Source organism: Garra rufa, chromosome 6 (assembly GCF_049309525.1).
Source record: "Garra rufa chromosome 6, GarRuf1.0, whole genome shotgun sequence".
NCBI lineage: Eukaryota > Metazoa > Chordata > Actinopteri > Cypriniformes > Cyprinidae > Garra > Garra rufa.
This window is the reverse complement of record NC_133366.1, coordinates 41,379,984-41,400,076: the sequence shown is the minus strand read 5'-3', so window position 1 is coordinate 41,400,076 and position 20,093 is coordinate 41,379,984. Positions and strand designations below refer to the sequence as shown.

At 35.6% G+C, this 20,093-nt stretch overlaps 1 protein-coding gene across 1 annotated transcript in view; it reads right to left on the bottom strand.

Annotated features, from left to right (window-relative positions):
* Positions 1–20,093, bottom strand: part of LOC141337109 (zeta-sarcoglycan) — a 335,786-nt gene that overhangs the window by 115,466 nt on the left and 200,227 nt on the right. The window contains exon 2 of the mRNA XM_073842867.1: positions 3,046–3,240. Within this exon, the coding sequence (XP_073698968.1) occupies positions 3,046–3,240 (195 nt within the window). The remainder of the gene's footprint in view (positions 1–3,045; positions 3,241–20,093) is intronic.

The window sequence follows — 20,093 nt, the reverse complement described above, 5'->3', positions numbered from 1 at the left end:
ATTTGTACCTGCAACATTGTTACATTTGAATGCTATAATAGGATATTTGTTTCTATAGGCCAGAGATTATTGTTTTATTTAGTTTTTTTTTTTATTATTTTGTATAAAGTATAGATTGGAATTCTGTCATTTTTTTAGAGCCAGACGAATGAAATTATTATTTTTTATTTTCATTATATTTATTAATTCGGTAACACTTTATAATAACTATCTGTTATAACTAGTTGATAGACCATTAATAAATTGTTAGTTAATGAGTTATAAATGACTTGTCAAATAACAGTTAATAGTTTGCTAATTATTTATAACTGTGCCTTATAGATAGCCAATAGATAACTTACAAGCTGTTAGTTAACAAGTTATAAATGACTTGTTAACTGTATTTTAATGATTTATAACTATACCTAATAAAATATTAATAGATCATGAACAAGCTGTTAGTAAATTACTTACTAAAGACTTGTTAAGTATCAGTTAATAGTTTATATATGTTATTGGGACGTTATTCTAAAGTTGCAACTATTCTTCATTTATTAACTGTTAGTAAATGAGGAATAGTTGCAACTTTAGAATAACGTCCCAATAACATATATAAACTATTAACTGATACTTAACAAGTCTTTAGTAAATAATTTACTAACAGCTTGTTCATGATCTATTACTAATTTAATAGGTATAGTTATAAATCATTAAAATACAGTTAACAAGTCATTTATAACTTGTTAACTAACAGTTTGTAAGTTATCTATTGGCTATCTATAAGGCACAGTTATAAATATATAACAAACTATTAACAGTTATTTAACAAGTCATTTATAACTCATTAACTAACAGGTTATTAATGGTCTATTAACTAGTTATAACAGATAGTTATTATAAAGTGTTACCATTAATTCAATTAAAAATACATTAAAATGCAATTCATACATACAATACAATGACTTGTACACATCTGCTTTGATACGCAGCTTTGTTTTCTGAATACAAAAATAATTTTGATACTTTTGAGGTGTCAAATAAAACTAAATAATTAAAATGATAACATTATATAAAGAAAACAATGCCATACATTTTTATTATTATTTCTTGCTACTATTATTTGAAACATTTTTTTTTTCTGCCAAATTTTGTTTTAATTAATCATTTGTGACACTTGTTCATACACTTACGGACATTTTTTTTTTTATAAACATATACAATATATGTATATATATTATATTATATATTATATATTATATATTATATTTATTTTTAATTATAATAAAATTTATTCAAGGCATTATTTTATTATTATTATTATTATTTTACTTATAATTTCACATCGAACCAACATCAATACAAAAAGTACATTTCTAAGATATTGTCACATGGGTTTATTTATTTATGTATTTTGGACACTTTTATATGTATGGAAGCCCGTTTCTGCCACTGAATAAAAAATAAAATAGTTATTGCAACTTTATATCTCACAATTCGTACTTTATTTCTCGCAATTACGAGTTTACATCTCACACTTCAGACTTTTTAAAACTCACAATTGCAATTTATAAAGTCAGAACTGAGGTACATAAATGCGCAATTCAGATGTTTTTTTCCTCACAACTTTTTCTCAGAATTGCGAGTTTGTATCATGCAATTCTCAGAAAAAGTCAGAATCTTTTTTTTTTTTTTTTTTATCAGAATTGTGAGATATAAACCCACAATTGCAAGTTATAAAGTCAGAATTGTGACATATAAACTTGCGATTCTGAGAAATAAAGTCAGAATTGCAAGATAAACTTGCATATTGCATGATAAAACTCAATTGTGAGTTATAAAGTCAGAACTGCAGGACATACAGTCGCAATTCAGATTTTTTTTCCTCACAATTGTGAGATATAAACTCACAATTGCAAGTCCAATTCCAAGGGGGAAATAAGACTGCAAGTTTTTCTCACTTAATAACTCACAATTTTGTGTTATAAAGTAAAAAAAGTCAGAATTGAAATTTCTTCGAATTGTGAGAAATAAAAATAAACCCTCAGATTTAAACTCGCAATTCTGAATTTTTTTCTTGCAATACTGAGTTTATATCACACAGTTCTGACTTTAAAACTGGCAATTTTACATTTATAACTCACAATTCTGAAAAAGTCAGAATTGTGAAATAAAAAGTTGCAATTACCTTTTTTATTTTTTATTCAGTGGTGGAAACAGACTTCCATATATACAAGAGACTACATGAGCCAGTTATGATTTTTGTTGTCCTTTGTAGTCATGATAACAAGCGGAGAAATGTCCAATACAGTATGTGGTCATTCAGTCAAACTCTGGTGACCCATTTAGTGATAACCCCAACGATTTGTTAATAACTGCCACTATAGTTGAGGAACGACCAAACTGAGAGTCACTATACAGGTCAAACAACTCAAAGTAGTTTAACCAAGATAATAGTAAGCCTACAGATACAAGTCTGTGTGCAGTAGTCCCTTTCGCAGCCTCAATGAAAAGATATAAGCTCCACAGTCCTAAGAGCACACATAAGCACACATGCCAAAAAAGAGCTTTCATGAGCTTGTCATGTGTTACAATAGTAGAGACTCAAACACACGCTAACTCTACAAAGAACTATTGTAGTTCCTAGGTCTTACACCAGTTATTTTAGACACGCACTTACACAAAACCACAAAATCCTCTCATTTCGTCTTGCCGTTTCGGCAGACAAACCACAGAGTGTTCATTTTTGAGTAGGTTCATGACTCCGCTGATCCAGGCAGCCCATACTTTGTAATTGTGTACAGCCAGCATGTGTAGCAGATGCTGTTAAACAAGAACAAATCAACTGGGTAAATAAAGTTCTGTGACCACATGTTTGCTAGTACACCTGAGCCTCACAAAAGTAGAAAAGCTTGGGACAATGAGAGAAGATAATGAATGCACGCAATCAGATATGACAAGATTTTTGCATATCTGAATAAGTGGTACTTACTATGCTTGCATTAGCATGACCTTGAAAAAAATATCATTCAAGCGAGAGAGTAAAACAATGAGAAGTGAAGTGCTTACCACGGTGAAGTTCATGACCTTTAAAATCCATATGGTCAAGGCTAGGTTGACGATCATGGTGACGAGGAGGAGGAGGATGAAGAAATAGAGACAGCGCTTTCGCCAGCCGTAAATCCCCACCGGGTACACAGTAGCACATCCCGGCCTTTGGAGGGGGTTTGGCTGAGATGCCAGGATGTACTGCTCCTGAGTCATCTAGGAGAAAGAACAGAAAGAAATAGAATCAGTTGCACATATCTTAATTTTCACAAGCCTTTCTTTTTTAGTGCAGGCAGAAAACACAACTTCGAATGTGCAATTAGCAAATACACTTTAAATGTATAAATGCACTGTTTCATTGACCTTTTCTTTGATCCAATTAGTTTCTCTGCAGTTTATCTTCTGTTTGTGTAAGAGAATCTTGTCAATGCTTCTCCATGCATTATTAATCAAGCATCGCTGAAGTAATTGACAGTGAAACAATATAATAAAACAAGGGCCCAGGTGTCAAAAAAGTAAGATAGATATGTAGGCAGAAGGCAACAAGGCTTCTTGCTAGGTTTTACAACAAAGCTAGAGAGTGAGAAGTGGTACTGGACAGGGAAATGTGTGGGATGAGGAAAAAGTGGACAGGCGATTGTCATTTCTTCCACAAGCTCCATCTGTCAGTCAAATCTTCCCTTTGCTTTTTAATTCACAGTCTCTCAGCATGCATCGGCTCAACTGAAGACCTCAAGCACATCCGCTGTGAAAATTCCCCAACCTCTCCGTAACCTCAAAACTCCCTTTAGCCAGCTCTCCAGCTCGACAGAAGTCTTCTTAAACTCCCTCCAAATACACTTCAACGACTCGCAAATCTCCTCCACACTATTCACTCTTAAAATAAATGTTCCAATTAAAGCAAAATGGGTTTTACAGCCTGATGTCAAAAAATAACTTTTTTTTTTTTTAACAAAGGACTTTTTATTTTCTAGTTCTTTAGAAAACTGGTGCTATAGAGGTAATTTTTCGATGTTAGAACACTTTCTCCTATCTCAGTTGTGCAGAGACAACTGTGTACAGAACGTACATTCGTAGGTTGACTTCCAGAGGAATATATACACTTTGACTTTTTTTAAAACATTGTGCTGTTTGTTCGAGCATGTCTTAGTCTTTTGGTTCAAGCAACACAGTAAAGTTTGTGGATGAATACCTGTTTGATCGAACAAATGGGAGACTGGAAGAAAGGAATGGAATAATGGAAGAAGTCACACAGTTTGCTAGCAGGAATAATGGAAGAAGTCTAGCACTAGTACTAGTGAGCACATTTCTAGCTGGGGAAACAAAAGAAGAAGCCTTCTCAAAGCTGAATAAATAGGACTGTACAATAAATAAATAAATTAATTAAATTAAATTAAATTAAAAAATAAATGAATTATTAATAAAATTTAATTTAATTTTTAGCTGTAGGCTTGTGTTTTTTTTTTTTTGGGTTGTACAGTTGTGCCAAAATTTGTGTGATTTATTAATATTACAACAACATTAATAATAATAATAATAATAATAATAATAATAATATGTATTTATGTTGTTGTTGTTGTTAGTAAAAAAATAATAATAATAATAATAATACAACTATATAGTAATATTTCACTTTAAAACTGAAAAAAATCTAATATTTAAGAAAAACAAAACAACAATAATAATAATAATAATAATAATAATAATAATAATAATAATTGTATTATTATTAGTATTATTAGTATTATTATTATAAAAGTTGTTGTTAGTAAAAACAAATAAAAATAAAAACATATTATATTTTAATATACTAAAATACTACTATAATAATAACAACAACAATTATTATTATTATTATTATTATTATTACTAGTATTACTATTATTATTATTATAAAAGTTGTTGTTGTTAGTAAAAATAAATAAAAATACTACTATATTGTAATATTTTACTGTAAAACTGCAAATTTAACATTTAAGAAGAACATAATAATAATAATAATAATAATAATAATAATAATTATTATTATTATTATTATTATTATTATTATAAAAGTTGCTATTGGTTTTAGTAAAATAAATAAAAATAAATACTATAATTGTGTAATATTTCACTGTAAAATGGAAAAATCTATTATCTAAGAAACCATAATAATAATAATAATAATAATAATAATAATAATAATAATAATTATTATTATTATTATTATTATTATTACTATTATTACTATTATTTTTGTAAAAAAAAAAAAATATTTAAGAAAAACATAATAATACTAAATAAATAAAGTTGTTGCTATAAAATAAAAAAAATAAAAAAATACTACTATATTGTAATATTTCACTGTAAAACTCAAAATCTAATATCTAATAAAGACAATAATAATAATAATAATAATAATAGTAATCTTATTTATTTGTTTATTTAACTTAAATTACAATAATTAATATTAACGGCTGTCTCCTATAGATGCTAAAAAGACAGGACCATGAGCTGCTCACACATGCTCAAGCATGCATTTGATAATCACAATAAACCATTTTGCAATATTGGTTTTATTTGGATAAACCAGGCAACCCTAGAGTATCCCTCAACCTCTTCTGAAGCTCCTCTCCAAGCTCTTTAGCACTGGAAAGCACATCTAAACCTGCCTTAGCAAAAGTCCTCTCACTTACACACTGGCAACAATGACCTTTGCTGCTCCTTGTGGTGAAGAGCAAGTATGTGCACATTTTCTACATATCTGTGGCACGCAAATCGAAGAAAGTGGGTTTTAGTTGGTGCGGAGGAGTGTAGTTAATAGTCAGTTTCCACCAGTTTCAGCACATGGGTGAAAGAGATCATTCTTTTTCTCTAGCCTCAAGTCCTCATCTGCTATAAATACCGAGGGTGATGGAGAGGGAAATATCGGATAGTTTTCACTACATTTTTTTTTACCTTTCAGTCTCCCACGCATTCTTTAGAGATACCATTTTAGCCCATCATTGTTTTTGCCATTCTCCTGTGGCGGTATCGTCTTTATATCTCTCACTCCCAGCATCTTCATATGTCCTCCCTTTTATATCGCTTGGTGTGGTTCCGTACCCGATTTACTCCGCCCCTGACCATCCCTCTCTATCCTTCCCTGTCTTGCTCACGCTTTCTCTCTTTGTCTCTCTGGTTCCAATGCATTTCTAAAATTGATCTGACAGCAGAGTGATCCATCAAATGCATGTGCAGCCGAGCTGGACCAGAACGGCACCCTGCCTACAGCCTAACACTATTAACACGCTCACCAACTACTCACTCACTCAGATTACATCTGCTTGTTCCAGCACAAAGAGAGAGAGAAAAGAGAGAGAGAGGGAGGGCAGGTCAGACAGACAAACAGAGCTATACAGAGATTTAAGTGCAGGAGAGTTTAATAACAAAAGCACAGATTAAAGATAAGGATAAGCTACTAACCAAGTCAACAAGCTTGGCCAACTTCTAATTTCTCATCTAACATTATTATTTTATGATTTTCTTTAATAACTTTATTTATTTATTTACCTACTTAGTTATTAAGCTTGTGTTATGGTGTATTGATTTGAACAATTGTCTTAAGGCTTCATTGATTGTAACTGTTCAACTATTTCTCTCAAATTTTCTCTTTTGAGGCATAAAATGGGCACTGCCTTCATATCCCTCTGCCCCAAAATTTACTGAAAAATGGAAGCAATAGACTGCCCAACGTGTCATGATTGCTTTTTTCTTTATAAAAGGAGCTATGAGTCATACAAAGCTGATCCAAACACACACACACACACACACACACACACACACACACACACACACACACACACACACGCACACACGCACACACACACACACACACAAATCTTGTAAAGAGGTACAGTAGCCTATTACCCTCTATTTTAAACCCTGCTATCCCAGCAATACACCAGCAGATTGTGCTAACCTGCCCTGCTAATGACGTTTTACTTCACTAGACACTATCTGGTCACAGTCTGCAAAGACTTCAAAGTCTAGACACTCCTAGTTTGGGCTTTGAGGAAACAAAGATGAAATACAGCAATTTTTGCAGTGGAGTACTGAATCATTTTTTATTGTATTTTCCTCCTTACTACTTTCCAGCAATTTGTTCAACTCCAGCTGCTCCATCTATACTATGCACATGCTACGGTTTTATAAACGTAATTAAGAGTTTCAAGGGATAGTTCACCCAAAAATGTTATTAATTATTCACCTACCTAATCTTATGGCGAAAACATACCTGTGGGAACTTCTTCACATGACGCAAAATACATACCAATAAGTAAATATCATTGCAGTTTCCAACAGAAATGAACAGTAAAGGTGGTAAAACACCTCGTTTTCATACACAGTTATGATTACAGCTTCATACATTTCACTTTCCGGACATAACAAGCTTGCTTGGTAGCTTAGCCGATGCGGAATTAGACTTAGGATGCGGAATCCTTGGGTACGAATCCCGTGAAAAACACGAAAAACTATAGCTGAAACAGCATGTTTGTGATCATGTTTTTACATGACATTCGCTTTTGTTTATACTATTGTGTAGGTTTAGGTATAGTGCAGATGGTATGTTATTTTAAAACATCAGAGAGTATTAGAGTTATAGCGCCACTCAATGGACATTTCAAGTCAGAACTGTGGTGACATGTACAAACCCAACGTACATGGCAGTACGCATTTCGCATCTTGTGAAAAAGTCACCCTCATGTCATTTAAAACTGTCATCTTCATCTTCAAAAAAAAAAAAAAAATGACCCTGCATAGATAGCAATGCAACTGACACATTCAATCCCCAGAAATATATTAAGGACACCGATAAAATAGTCCATGTGACATCAGTGGTTCAACCATAATTTTATGAAGTTATAAGAAAAAAAAAAAAAAAAAACTTTATTCAATGGTTTCTTCTCCTCTGGATCAGTCTCCACCACCATTCATTATAGTATCATGATGCCATTTGTCTATTGTCAAAAGGCACAAAAGTTACTTTCAGCTAAGCAGTTGTTGGTCAATGCAACAAATCAGCATTACTAACATGAACCCGTTGCAAAATTTACACCCTCATGTGAAATCCATAATTGCTTGGATACATATTAAAATGACTGGATTGCGCTTGCAAAAATTTGCCACTTAATGGTAAATGTATCCGCACCGCTACATTGTAAAATATCCCTGACTCAAACAGATTCAATATCTAACTCACAATTTTGATGTCATTTGTATACTAAATTTGTAAACACCATCACATATCACCTTGCAACAACTACATACTCATCAACAGTGTTGGGCATGTTACTTTTAAAAAGGAATTAGTTATAGCTATAGTTACTTCTCACAAATAGTAACTGAGTTAGTAACTGAGTTACATCATCATAAAAGTAACTAATTACCAGGGAAATTAACCATGTGTGACCCTGGACCACAAAACCAGTCATAAGGGTCAATTTTGTGAAATTGACATTTATGCATCATCTGAATGCAGAATAAATAAGCTTCCCGTTGATGAATGGTTTGTTAGGATAGAACGATATTTGGCCGAGATACAACTATTTGAAAATCTGGAATCTGAGGGAGCAAAAAAATCAAAATGTTGAGAAAATCGCCTTTAAAGTTGTCCAAATTAAATTCTTAGCAATGCATATTACTGATCAAAAATTAAGTTTTTATATATTTACAGTAGGAAATTTACTAAATACTTTCATGAAACATGATCTTTACTTAATATCCTAATGATTTTTGGCCTAAAAGAAAAATCGATAATTTTGACCCATACAGTGTATTTTTGGCTATTGCTACAAATATACCCATGCTACTTAAGACTGGTTTTGTGGTCCAGGGTCACATATGTCAAATAACTTGGATGCCCCCAAATATTAAATATGGTAAATGAATAAAACATTGTACACTAATCTACACTTTTTTAATGTTGCTGTATGACAATGTGAGAGACACCTTCCAGGAGCTAAATATCATGTTATTGGGGTCGCTTCAACTATGAAAAATATTCCACAGATAAGAATAAGGTATCATTTGAAATGGCAAAGGGTCTTTTCTTTGTGTATAGTCATAATAACAAGAGAACAAGCTTTAAATGTCTACTTTTAAATGAAGTCACGTCGAAAACAAATATTCTCTGATAAAGTAATCCGTATGATACCAACGCAAGCTCTAGTTATTTCCATCTAAACTTTTTATCTCTAATGTAATCATGCCCACAAGCGGCTCCGCTTTTCAAATTTTAAACATCCACGTGAGACGAACATACATGTAGGTAAACACCCGCATAATTTCCGTAAACAAACGTGAACATTCATCAAGTTTATCTCGGCTACTTTCATTTCTGGAAGTAGACGCGCTGAAAGGAATAAGCCAGAATTTACCTCAGTAAAAGAATGCAACGCGATGCAATGCCTAGCTTTGCAGGTCCTATGGCTGAGAGAGAGCCTATTCAGATTAAAACCGCTTCAGTGAGCTCAACGACAGTAACGCCACATTTTATTGTCAGTAACGGTAATGGCGTTGTAACGGGGGAAACAGTAATTAATTTGATTACTCGTTACTGAAAAAAGCAATGCCGTTAGTAACACCGTTTATTTATAACGCCATTATTCCCATCACTGCTCATCAAAAGTCAGGAAGTCCTTAATTCAACTCACACACTCTGAAAGTACAAGAATTCAGACAGCACTATGCTTTGTACTGCTAATGTAGTACTGTTTGTTTTTGAAGAAAGAAGTTTCCCTTCATTTCCTTTTTAATTAAATGCAACTACCATTTAAAACATCCCATGTGGATTTCAGCCAATCAGCTGCATTGTTGATATTGTCATGTTTCATTATAAAGGTTAATATGTTGAATTTGAGTTTTACATGGTGTTCTGTTTTTGATCATTTATATTCAAGTACTGGAAATCACATCTTCCGGTGTCTCCTGTTAATTATTACAAAAAAGAGAGTGTGTGTGCGTGTGTGTGTGTAAGAAAGAGCGAGATTGAGGGAGGCAGTGTTGTGTCAACGCAGCAGGAAAGAAGAATCCACTAAGCAAACAGATCCGAAAATATCACATCGTCTTCCGCCTTTTCACTGAATCAATACCAGTACAAATATTACTTCAATTTCACGCGACGACATCGTGGTACCCAGGCGCTAATGCTAAGCAGTATTAACAAATCGATACATCATTTAAAAAGGTCATATCAGTCAGGGATGTAATTTAATGCCAGGCAGCAGACAGCACAGATTTGCAGCTAATTAAATGTTGCCATCTCTGTACAAGCTCTCTGGCTTTTCAAAGGTGAATCAAGGCAGAGGTATCGACAGTTCTAGCTCTGCATAAACAGGGGCGACAGTCTTTCTGAAGTAAAGCCCCTCTGTTGTTAATCTGCTCCCTTTAGTTCACGTTCAGCTCTTTTTGAGGTTCCCTCAAGGGTATCTCCATAGCAAGCTCAATCTTAATCAACATCTTACACTTTTAATTAGTGCCTTCTACTGGAACCCAAAGCCAGTGCCAAGATTTCCAGTCTAACGCGGTTTGTCAAGCTTCAAAGACGCACCCTCGAACGTGTCGCGCTATCACTCCAGTCTTAAATATTGTGTAGCCTATTAGAAAGCTTGGACTGGGTGAGGAAAATGGAGCAGGTGTCCTATGCAATCCAGGCACAATTATGACATCTTTCATGGCGTACGTTACACGAGTGAGCGCGGCGCAGTTAAAACATTAGCCGCCTGAACGCTCAAAGCTTTCCGAAATGATCCCTCGTCATCCGAGTAGGAGGATGAGGATGGATCTGACAGCTCTGTGTGTTTGTGGCACGCGTCACATGAAATCACAGCAAGGAAAACACTAAATCATCTGCTAGGAAAACATACATTAGTAAGACTGATGGTGTGATTTTCTCTTCATTTTGGCCTCAATGTGAGATTTTAGCAAGCATCTGGATAAAAATACTCCAGCGCTTTTTGGTGAAATCTCACAGAGAATGTGTAAACACTAACATCAGCCTCTTTGTCTTGTTTGAGCAGAAACTATGTGCTTAAAACAACTTGCATTTACTCAAGAAGCAAAACTGAATAAGATATTTACAAATGTTTTAGGAGAATACTGATAGTCAGTTTTAATATTTATGTTAAAGAGCACAGCAGTTTGCCAATAGAGTGCTTTAAAGATGTTGTCATTTTGAGAAATTAGCATGACCCTGGCTCCCTCGACAAAAAGACAATATTGCAGAAAATAATTTCAGTGACCAAAAAAAGTTTATGATATTTAAATTACATAAATGTACACAAACTTCTATGAACTTTGAAGCCTACCCTGTTTAAAAAAATAAATAAATAAATAAAAAAAAACAGAATATGCTGGTTAGGTATGTTTTAATGTATAGCAGCTGGTTTAAGCTGGTACTTAGTTGGTCTTGAGCTGGTTTAAGATGGTCCTAAGCTGGTTTAAGCTGTTCAGGTGCTGGTCCTAGGTCTGAAGCAACTAGCTCCTGCTCAGGGCCAGCTCATAATTAGTTTAGAACCAGCTCAGGACCAGCTTAGACCAGCTCATGACCAACTAAGCTTTAGTCATGCTTTAAAACATACCTGACTTGTGCTGGCAAAATGAGTTGGAATGAGCAAATTTTCAAAAATTAGTTATTTGTATTTTCACATTCTCCATAAACTACCTTCAAAGTAATATATATCTTGTTGGAATCAGACAAAAATGCCTGAGCTTTAGCCTTTTGATTTTGAGAAAAAACAAGTCAAAGTTTTTTGAAGATTCCAAAGCAAAATCACCAAGTATTGCTTCTTTTCGTAATATTACTTACTATATTATTACTATATTATCACAATATATCTATTTTTATTTTATCTTAGTATATGAAAAAATATACAAAATAGTTTAATCAAGAGCAGTGAGTGATTTCTGTCTTTTCTTTTAATGTTTGATTAACATTGAGACAGATCTATATTAAAATGTACTGTAATGCACGGATCTAATATAATGTTACACATCAAATTTTTCCCCAACTATTAACAAAACATTCAGATTATGTTTGTGTGAATCTTGCCAAGACATATTACGTAATAATGCACTTTATAGGTAGACTGCGCGCTCTCAGAGAGGCGCGTCTTATGCACGCACTTTGCAAATGTCAGTCGGCATGATCGTTTTAGTTTTTCATCAGCATGGGTTTTCAATGGTTTGGACACGTCATCAAGAATTCGATATGAATATTCACAAAGTTGGAATGCTGTGCTTTGCAACAACAGACCAACAACTTGTGGTGAGAAGCAACAGCAGTCAAGAAGAAGTGAGCAAAGAAAAAGGTACTCCTCTCAGAAAACATACAAATAAAGATAATTTTAGATGTTTAATTACTGTTTGGAGTATTAGGATCGCTAGAAGAAGGCATAATGAACTCATTTTTGTAAAAATCTCAAATTCGACCAAAACTGACTGTTTTTGCCCGTAGCTCAAAATTAGACTGTACACATTTTGAATCATTTTGTCAGCACTGTTTTTTTTTAACAGGGTAAAATCTATGGCCAGAGGTAAAAAAGCTAATGTTAGGCTACAAACAAATTACAACACAGTTGCACAGACCACTGAGCTTTTGACAACTGGTTTAATTTTAATCTAAAATTGACAAATTTGAAAGTTTGAGTTGGAATAGTATTAGCACAACATGGCTGTAAAAGCAGACTAGTAAGTAGATGAGTTGTCCTGATATGAAGTATTGTTAAAAAAAAAAAAAAAATCACATCACAGCGAAAACACTCCCAACCACTTAGGGGCAGTTCCTTCTCAGAATGGCACAATCTACATCTGAACCATATGCATTTTGAGCTGGAAACTGGACTGCGTTCCACTTCACTTTTAGACACAACACACTCGCAAAGTTCCCTAAGCACTTTCCCTTGGGGGAATCCCCGCTGCCATTTTGAAATGCATTCCACTTCCTCAAGTGGATGAGGGGAGACCCTTATATGGACAGACCCTTAATCTACTTCATATTTACACTTCAGACCGCTTATATATACCACAATGCAACAATTGTCATCATCGCAGGTTTTGTTTAATTTTCCCCTACCACAAACAACATTTTTTTTTAAATATTTAAATCAGCCCAAACATTTCTAGAATGCTGCATAAAACTGTTTCGCAAAGAAAAATAGTTTAAATAACAAATCAACTCCACAGCAAATCAAGGGCTTAGGAGGTTCCAATTAAACCCATTGCAATGGTTCTGCCAGAAGTGGGCACTCATGCAAAGTAATCAATGATGTACATCCGAGTCAATGAGACGGAGGGAAGGGTGTAAAAACTGGAACGCAGCCTTGGATTGCTGGCTTGTTACTTCAGAGGTTCAGAAGATGGTTCATTTAAGAAAAGTAATAACATTGTCTGTCTTTCCTCATGAGGTATAAATTGCTGAAATGTCTCTTACTTTGCAATCAAATACTTGCTTTGCTTAAATGAGACCGCCTCAATGACGTATGCAGCTGATAAATGTGACATAAATTCTTAATCAGTGGATCACCACTGGTCAGGAGCATTTCTTAATTTTGTTGTGCTGTGATTTGATACAATTTTGTTTTGAACTTGTACTGGCTTTGTAATTGTATTGCATTTTGCACCTGTGGGTGACCACATTAGGATTTCTTTGATAAGCTAAATGAGCTAAAAATACAATTTATTATTATTTGTTATTTTTTTTATGAGTGTGTGCTGATAGAGAGAGCGAGGGAGAAGAAGAAAACAATTAAACATAGTGGGTGGATGACGCAAGTTGAGTTTCCTACAAGGGTTCAAATTTCAGAGCTGCCAGGACAACTCCTGTGAGGTAAGGAAGAACAAAAGGCATTTGGAAAGTATGTTTTATGCTCTATCACCATACGCAGGGGGCTTCCAACAAATACCTGAACATCCTGCCACTCAAGAGGGGATACAACATTCCCCAATTGTCCTGCCTGTTTTCTGCAGCACAGACAAAGCGCACGAAGAGAGTCCAACTTAACTAGGGGAAAATTTCACAAGGCTGTTGCTACCTGCAGCCGTGCATCGAGCCTGAAGGGACCAGTGCCCGAGTTTTCCCCGTGTGACCCAGTATGACGAGCCAAAATTGGAGTTTTCTGGCAGAAGCACCCTGATGTTTAAACAGTGGGTTTCTCCTCCCTGTAGCCACCCACCCTCGCACGCTGCTTTATTTGTGCACTCGGCGCCATGTGTGTTGACAAGGAGCCAGATATTGTCTTCTGTTCTCTCTTCACTACCTGGGGAAGCTAATTAGGCTTCTATTTTAGAGGCTGCTAAGGGACAGGGACCACAGGCTAGAAAAAAAGAGAATGCTAATGCAAAATCCGCAAGCACAGCATTGTGTGACAACTTAGAAGAGTAATAAAAGCCTACATATGGGCCCAGATTGAACTACAAGGACTTTCAAGTGCCCCGATTGTCGCAACTTTGTTAGCTGATGTTCCGCTACTGCTACATCACCAAGGTCAGCCGACTCGGTCTGTTTGTGACGTTATCTGTGACAGCGTAAGTCTTAGCAACTGCCTGAAATGCCTAGTGCTGACAAGCCTCACCCTCTTGCCAGCCTGTCAATCAAATATGGCGCCCGTTTGACACAAGATAGATCTCCACTCTGTTTTTCCAAGCTATGGGAGAAGCTCGGTGGCATTCACTTAAATCCAAACCCCCATAACAGAGGTAAACATTACATGCTCCAGCAGAGGCCACCTGCCACAGCTGTGAATTGTTTCAGGTTCGCACACCTTGCTAAATCCAAATACACAACGATTCTGTATGCATCTTTGCTGCACAACAAAAACAGCCCCAGGCATTTTTCTTTTTGAACTAAACCCCATGAGTAAACAGCTCAAACTTACATTAAAGGTTTAATTGCTTAAAAGCAAATGTTGTAGAACAAGCCCAAAGTAAAGATATGCATTAACCCTAGCATGTCAAACTGTTCGGAAGAATCAAAACAGCGTAAAGTTCATGCAACTTAAACCATGATGCTTTTTAAAAGGTCTTTGCTTCACAGATGCACTGTATGCTACAGTTTGACCTTATTCGGAACAGTGTGGCTGAAAGAGGTCTGGTCTAGTGCTGGGACACGCTGTCAAAACAAGGAACCTCAAGAGGCAAAACAGAAAAGGCCTTCATGCCTTCATGCAGTATTAATGAGACTAAGTTGATTTTCAGCAGCGGCGGCTGGGGCTTCTCAAGAGTGGGGAAGCACAGATGTCACTTATCAATGGCAAAATGTGTACTAGGATCTATTTTGCAATAGCAATGTTGCTGGAAGACAATACTTCTCAAACTAAGTCCTGGTTAATGAGGGGACACGATTATAAATGCTAAATTAATAGAATGGATTTAGAATAGCATACCAGAACACTACTCTTGAAGTCACCATGAAATCAAAGCAACACCAGTCACTCATTAAATCACAGCAAACGACAGTGATTAAATGATTTAATCCATTTTCAATGGACAATTACAGTATGACCCACCCCACATTTCAAGTTTTTTTTATTCAAGAAGCCATTTCTTTTATACAGCAATGTTTTATATGTTTTGTGAAATACTCCTAAAAAGAGTATAAAAAAGCATTATTTCACCGAATGTCACATTAATGTCATATGGCCTCAACATGTTACATTTTTAAATGAGGGTCAAAGTTAATTCTGATTTCTTTGCACACAAAAAGTATTCTCGTAGCTTCATAAAATTATGGTTGAACCACTCCATGGACTATTTTAACCCTTAAACGCATGAATGTTTCGCCAATCATTATTACATATACGGTAAAGTGCCCCTGTGCAAGCCACTGTCCTTACTACCTTTCTGGGCCTTGAATGCAGTTGTTACGTAGATATCTATGCAGAGCCAGAAAGCTCTCGAATTTCATAAAAAAAGTGTTTTGAAGATGAACGAAGGTCATACAGGTTTTTAAGGTCACGAGAGTGAATAATTATTGACAGAAATTGTTTGAGTGAAATATCTTTTTAAGAACAAATACACTGCAAAGTAATTTTCTTTTATAATTTCTAATCAGACGAATAGAGTACCCATATAACATTTTTTGAGAAACTGGTATAGATATTGCACCTTGGAGAGAGGTGGTGCAGGGTGAAATTTTAGGCACCTGAAATATTGAAATGCAAGAGTTATACATATATAATATAAAGTTGATTTGTTATGCATGATTGCCACATTTTGATGAAATTTTAGTGGAAGCTGCACTTCCTAGGCAGCCACTGATTTCCAGATCTCTCCATTCAGTCCTGGAAGTCTGCAGTCATGAGTTAGTGCTCAGATAAGAACCCAAGCAAGTCCAAGACAAAGAGGCAAAAGGACATAGTTCAAGAATTTAACGATAAGATAACATGATAGCAACGGTTTTGTTACCTACAGACACTGCAATTGTTTGAACTGCCAGCTATCGAACTTGTCATGCGTATGTGTGCACACCAAGCGAGTAAGAGGCATGCACAAAGCGGTTTAAAAAGATAAAGTGTTTTAGGAATCCTCATCTTTGTTCTTTCACGGGAAGCCAGATGGCTACAAACAGATACTTACAGACACAGCCAATCTAATAGCATGTCTTGACATTCAATAGTTCATCTTTTTGTTTGTTCGTTCCCTCGCTATGCTTTCTGATTGAGCCTTACTTAGAAAAGAATACAACAGCCTGTGCAAACAAACTCAATGTGACCTTCGCCAAGTCACGGATCCAGAAAATGCATGTATGTGTGTCCGTGTTATAAATGTAGGGTTGGGTCTAGATGCAATCAGCTGACCAGAAAGGCGTGCAGCTTTAGTGAAAGACATGAAATCAATGAGACAGCAGAGCAGCCTGTAGAGGGAGGGTATTAGGAACAAGGTCTGGAGGTTTAGGCCCAGCACAAGGCAGGTAAGCGACAGACGCGTGTGTAAATCTCATCTGTTGACAGAATCAGTGCACGCTCTTTATGATGCCGCCAAACATAGACGTTTTCTAGCTAGTGGTTATAAAGAAAACTGCTGTCAATGCTAAATATGCTGATGCCCACAGCCTTCTCACAGCAGCTATTTTTTAGAAACAACAGGGCAATTCTGGAATAACTCAACTGCAAATGAAAAACTGTCATTATTTACTGATATTTCTCTCATTTTGTTTTAAACCCATATGCTGTTATTTTCTATAAAACACAACAGGAGAATTATTTGAAGAATCTTCACACAATCTTCACACAGCTATGGAGCCACATAATAGCTTTGTGTGGAACAAACCAAACTATTTTTTGTACAAGTTTTTTTTGCAAATGAACCAACTGATTAAGTTCACAAATCAGACTGAAATATTTTTCCATAAATTTCAGCTCACTAACTCAAATATACCATAGCAGTTCTCATGTTAATAGCTCTTTAGAGGGGAAATTGTCAGCAAATAATCGCTTACATTTCTGTGTGTTCCACACAAATGATTACTTTGTGTGGAAAAGATTGAACTTAATCATTCAATGATCGTTTTTGACTTATATGACAATTTTGTCAAATTTTCAGTTTCAAGACAGTCATACAGGTTTACAATGAGAGGTAAGCAAATAAAGTCAGAATTTAAAACTCTGGGCTAAATATTCAATTTCCAAAATCCTGCTAAACCTAGATTAAGGTGGTTTTCAGTTTATCCAAGCAGGTCCAGAGTTGTTCCCCAAATGCATTAAAGGATTAGTTCACTCCTGAATTAAAATTTCCTGATACTTTACTCACCCCCATGTTAACCAAGTTAATGTCTTTCTTTCTTCAGTCAAAAATAAATAAAGGTTTTTAAGGAAAATATTCCAGGATTTTTCTCCATAGTGGATGTCAAGTGGAATGGGGATCAGTGGGTTGAAGGTCCAAATTGCCATTTCAATGCAGCTTCAAAGGGTTCTACATGATCCCAGCCAAGGAATAAGGGTCTTATATAAAGAAATGGTCTTTCTCTAAACAAACAAACAAAAACAAAAATAATTTGCATATGCTTTTTTACCACAAATGCATTTGCACTAGCTCTGCGATGTGCCTTGCACTAGCTTTGCGATGTGTGACTATTCATTGGAAAAGTTCTTCATCTGTGTACTTTTGTTCAAAAAAGTAGGCTAGGGTGAAAAACACTCATTTTCTTCTCCAACTGCAAAAATCGTCGTTCTATATTTTTTGTAAAGAGCGTTTCACTTTCTTTGCACGCTCACTTTGTAAACATTAGGTAGGTACTTCCACCTACATCAAACGTGACTCTTCCAACATGACTTTTCCAACATGACTATGTAATGCGTGAAGTCATGGACACAGAGCTAGTGCAAATCAAGCATTTGTGGTTAAAATATATCTCATTTCGCTAGATAAGACCCTTATTCCTCGGCTGGTGTAGAGCCCTTTGAAGCTGCATTGAAACTGCAATTTGGACCTTCAACCCGCTGATCCACTGAAGTCCACTATATGGAGAAAAATCCTGGAATGTTTTCCTCAAAAACCTTTCTTTTCGACTGTCAATGCTAAATATGCTGATGCCCACAGCCTTCACACATTTATTTACCTCAACCCATATGTTGTTATGGGAAGAAAGTAAGACATGAACATGGATGACATAGGGGTGACTAAATTATCAGGAAATTTAAATTCTAGAGTGAACTATTCCTTTAAAAGCCTAAGTACATCACAAAAACCACTTTCACCAGTGCAATCTATTTAGGCTTACAGTGTTTTGAGGAGACAAAGTTCAGGTTGCTCTACTGGACTGGTTTCAAACTGGTGGGCAAACACAATGTTGCAATGTTCCAAACACCATCTTGATCACTGGTCTAAAAGGCTTTTCATGTTTGTTAGCACATCTATCACTTAGGTTTTTCAGCCAGGTTTGGCTAGGCACTTTGAATTAAGTGGAAGCTTGTGCTTCACAGATCCACTTCTGCAGGAGGTCCTGGTGACTGCAGGATTGACTAAAATTTGCCACCTGTTTACCACCGTGGGGTGGATGTCTGAGAAGAACTTGGCAGCAAGTCTTAGTATCACGTCTGTCCACCTGGCACAGAGGCTGTTGACTGGACTGTGAAGACATACGTCAGACTCCAGGTATTCACTGCAGACCCCCAAAGGTAGACGAAGGATTCAGTACAACTCCCCATCGCGAAGAGCATTGGTGACCTTCAGTGGTTTATTGTGGATGACATAATAGCTACAAACAAACACAGCAGATACCTTAAACCAGCAGATGTGAAGGATACCACTTTTGAAAGAAGCAATAAATAGTTTTTCTAAATCATGATCATACCGGTTGAGACTAGAACCAATGTTCCCAGAGCTAAAAGGTTGGGTGACAAGCTGAGGAAGGTATTTATTACCAATGTTTTCCCATTTATGGCTCAAAGTTTATTCGATTGGGAAAGAAGGAATGGTGATATAGGTTGATCCTAAAAGGTAGTGACAGGTAGGGGCCAACCAATATAGTTTTCGGTTTGAGGGCTTTAATAACTTCTTTGCTGGAAATTGAATTTGCATGCTTCCCAGTAAACTACCCAATCTAGCTGGGACTTTGTGACCTTCAAGAGCAAGTAAGAGATTAATGAGTGTATTTGTGAAGTGTCAAGAGAGGGTCTTCAACAAAGTCGCTGTTGAATAACATTGTACTGTTGGCTGATTGTTCTCTCCATTATTATTTTTTTCAGTTTCCTTTTTCTATAGGAAATAATGCTCGAGTTATGTGAAGGCGATGTGTGTGTCAAAACGTATTTTGATAAACGGGGCGTTTGAAATAGGCCAGAAATACTCTTTAAACACTTTATTACTTTGATACACTCAGGTTCTCTCAAGGGAACTTGAGCTGCTGGCTTTTGCATCCCATAAATAATTTCAGACCTCTTTTTATGCAGTTCACAGTTGGCTCACATATGTGAAGGCCAAACATAGCTGCATCCCACTCACTCCCAACATACACATGCACACTTCCTGTACACATTAATTCACACTTTGATTGCTGATCCAAGCTAGCATAACTATGCTGTAAAACACTTTTTATAATAAGCTGCGAACAG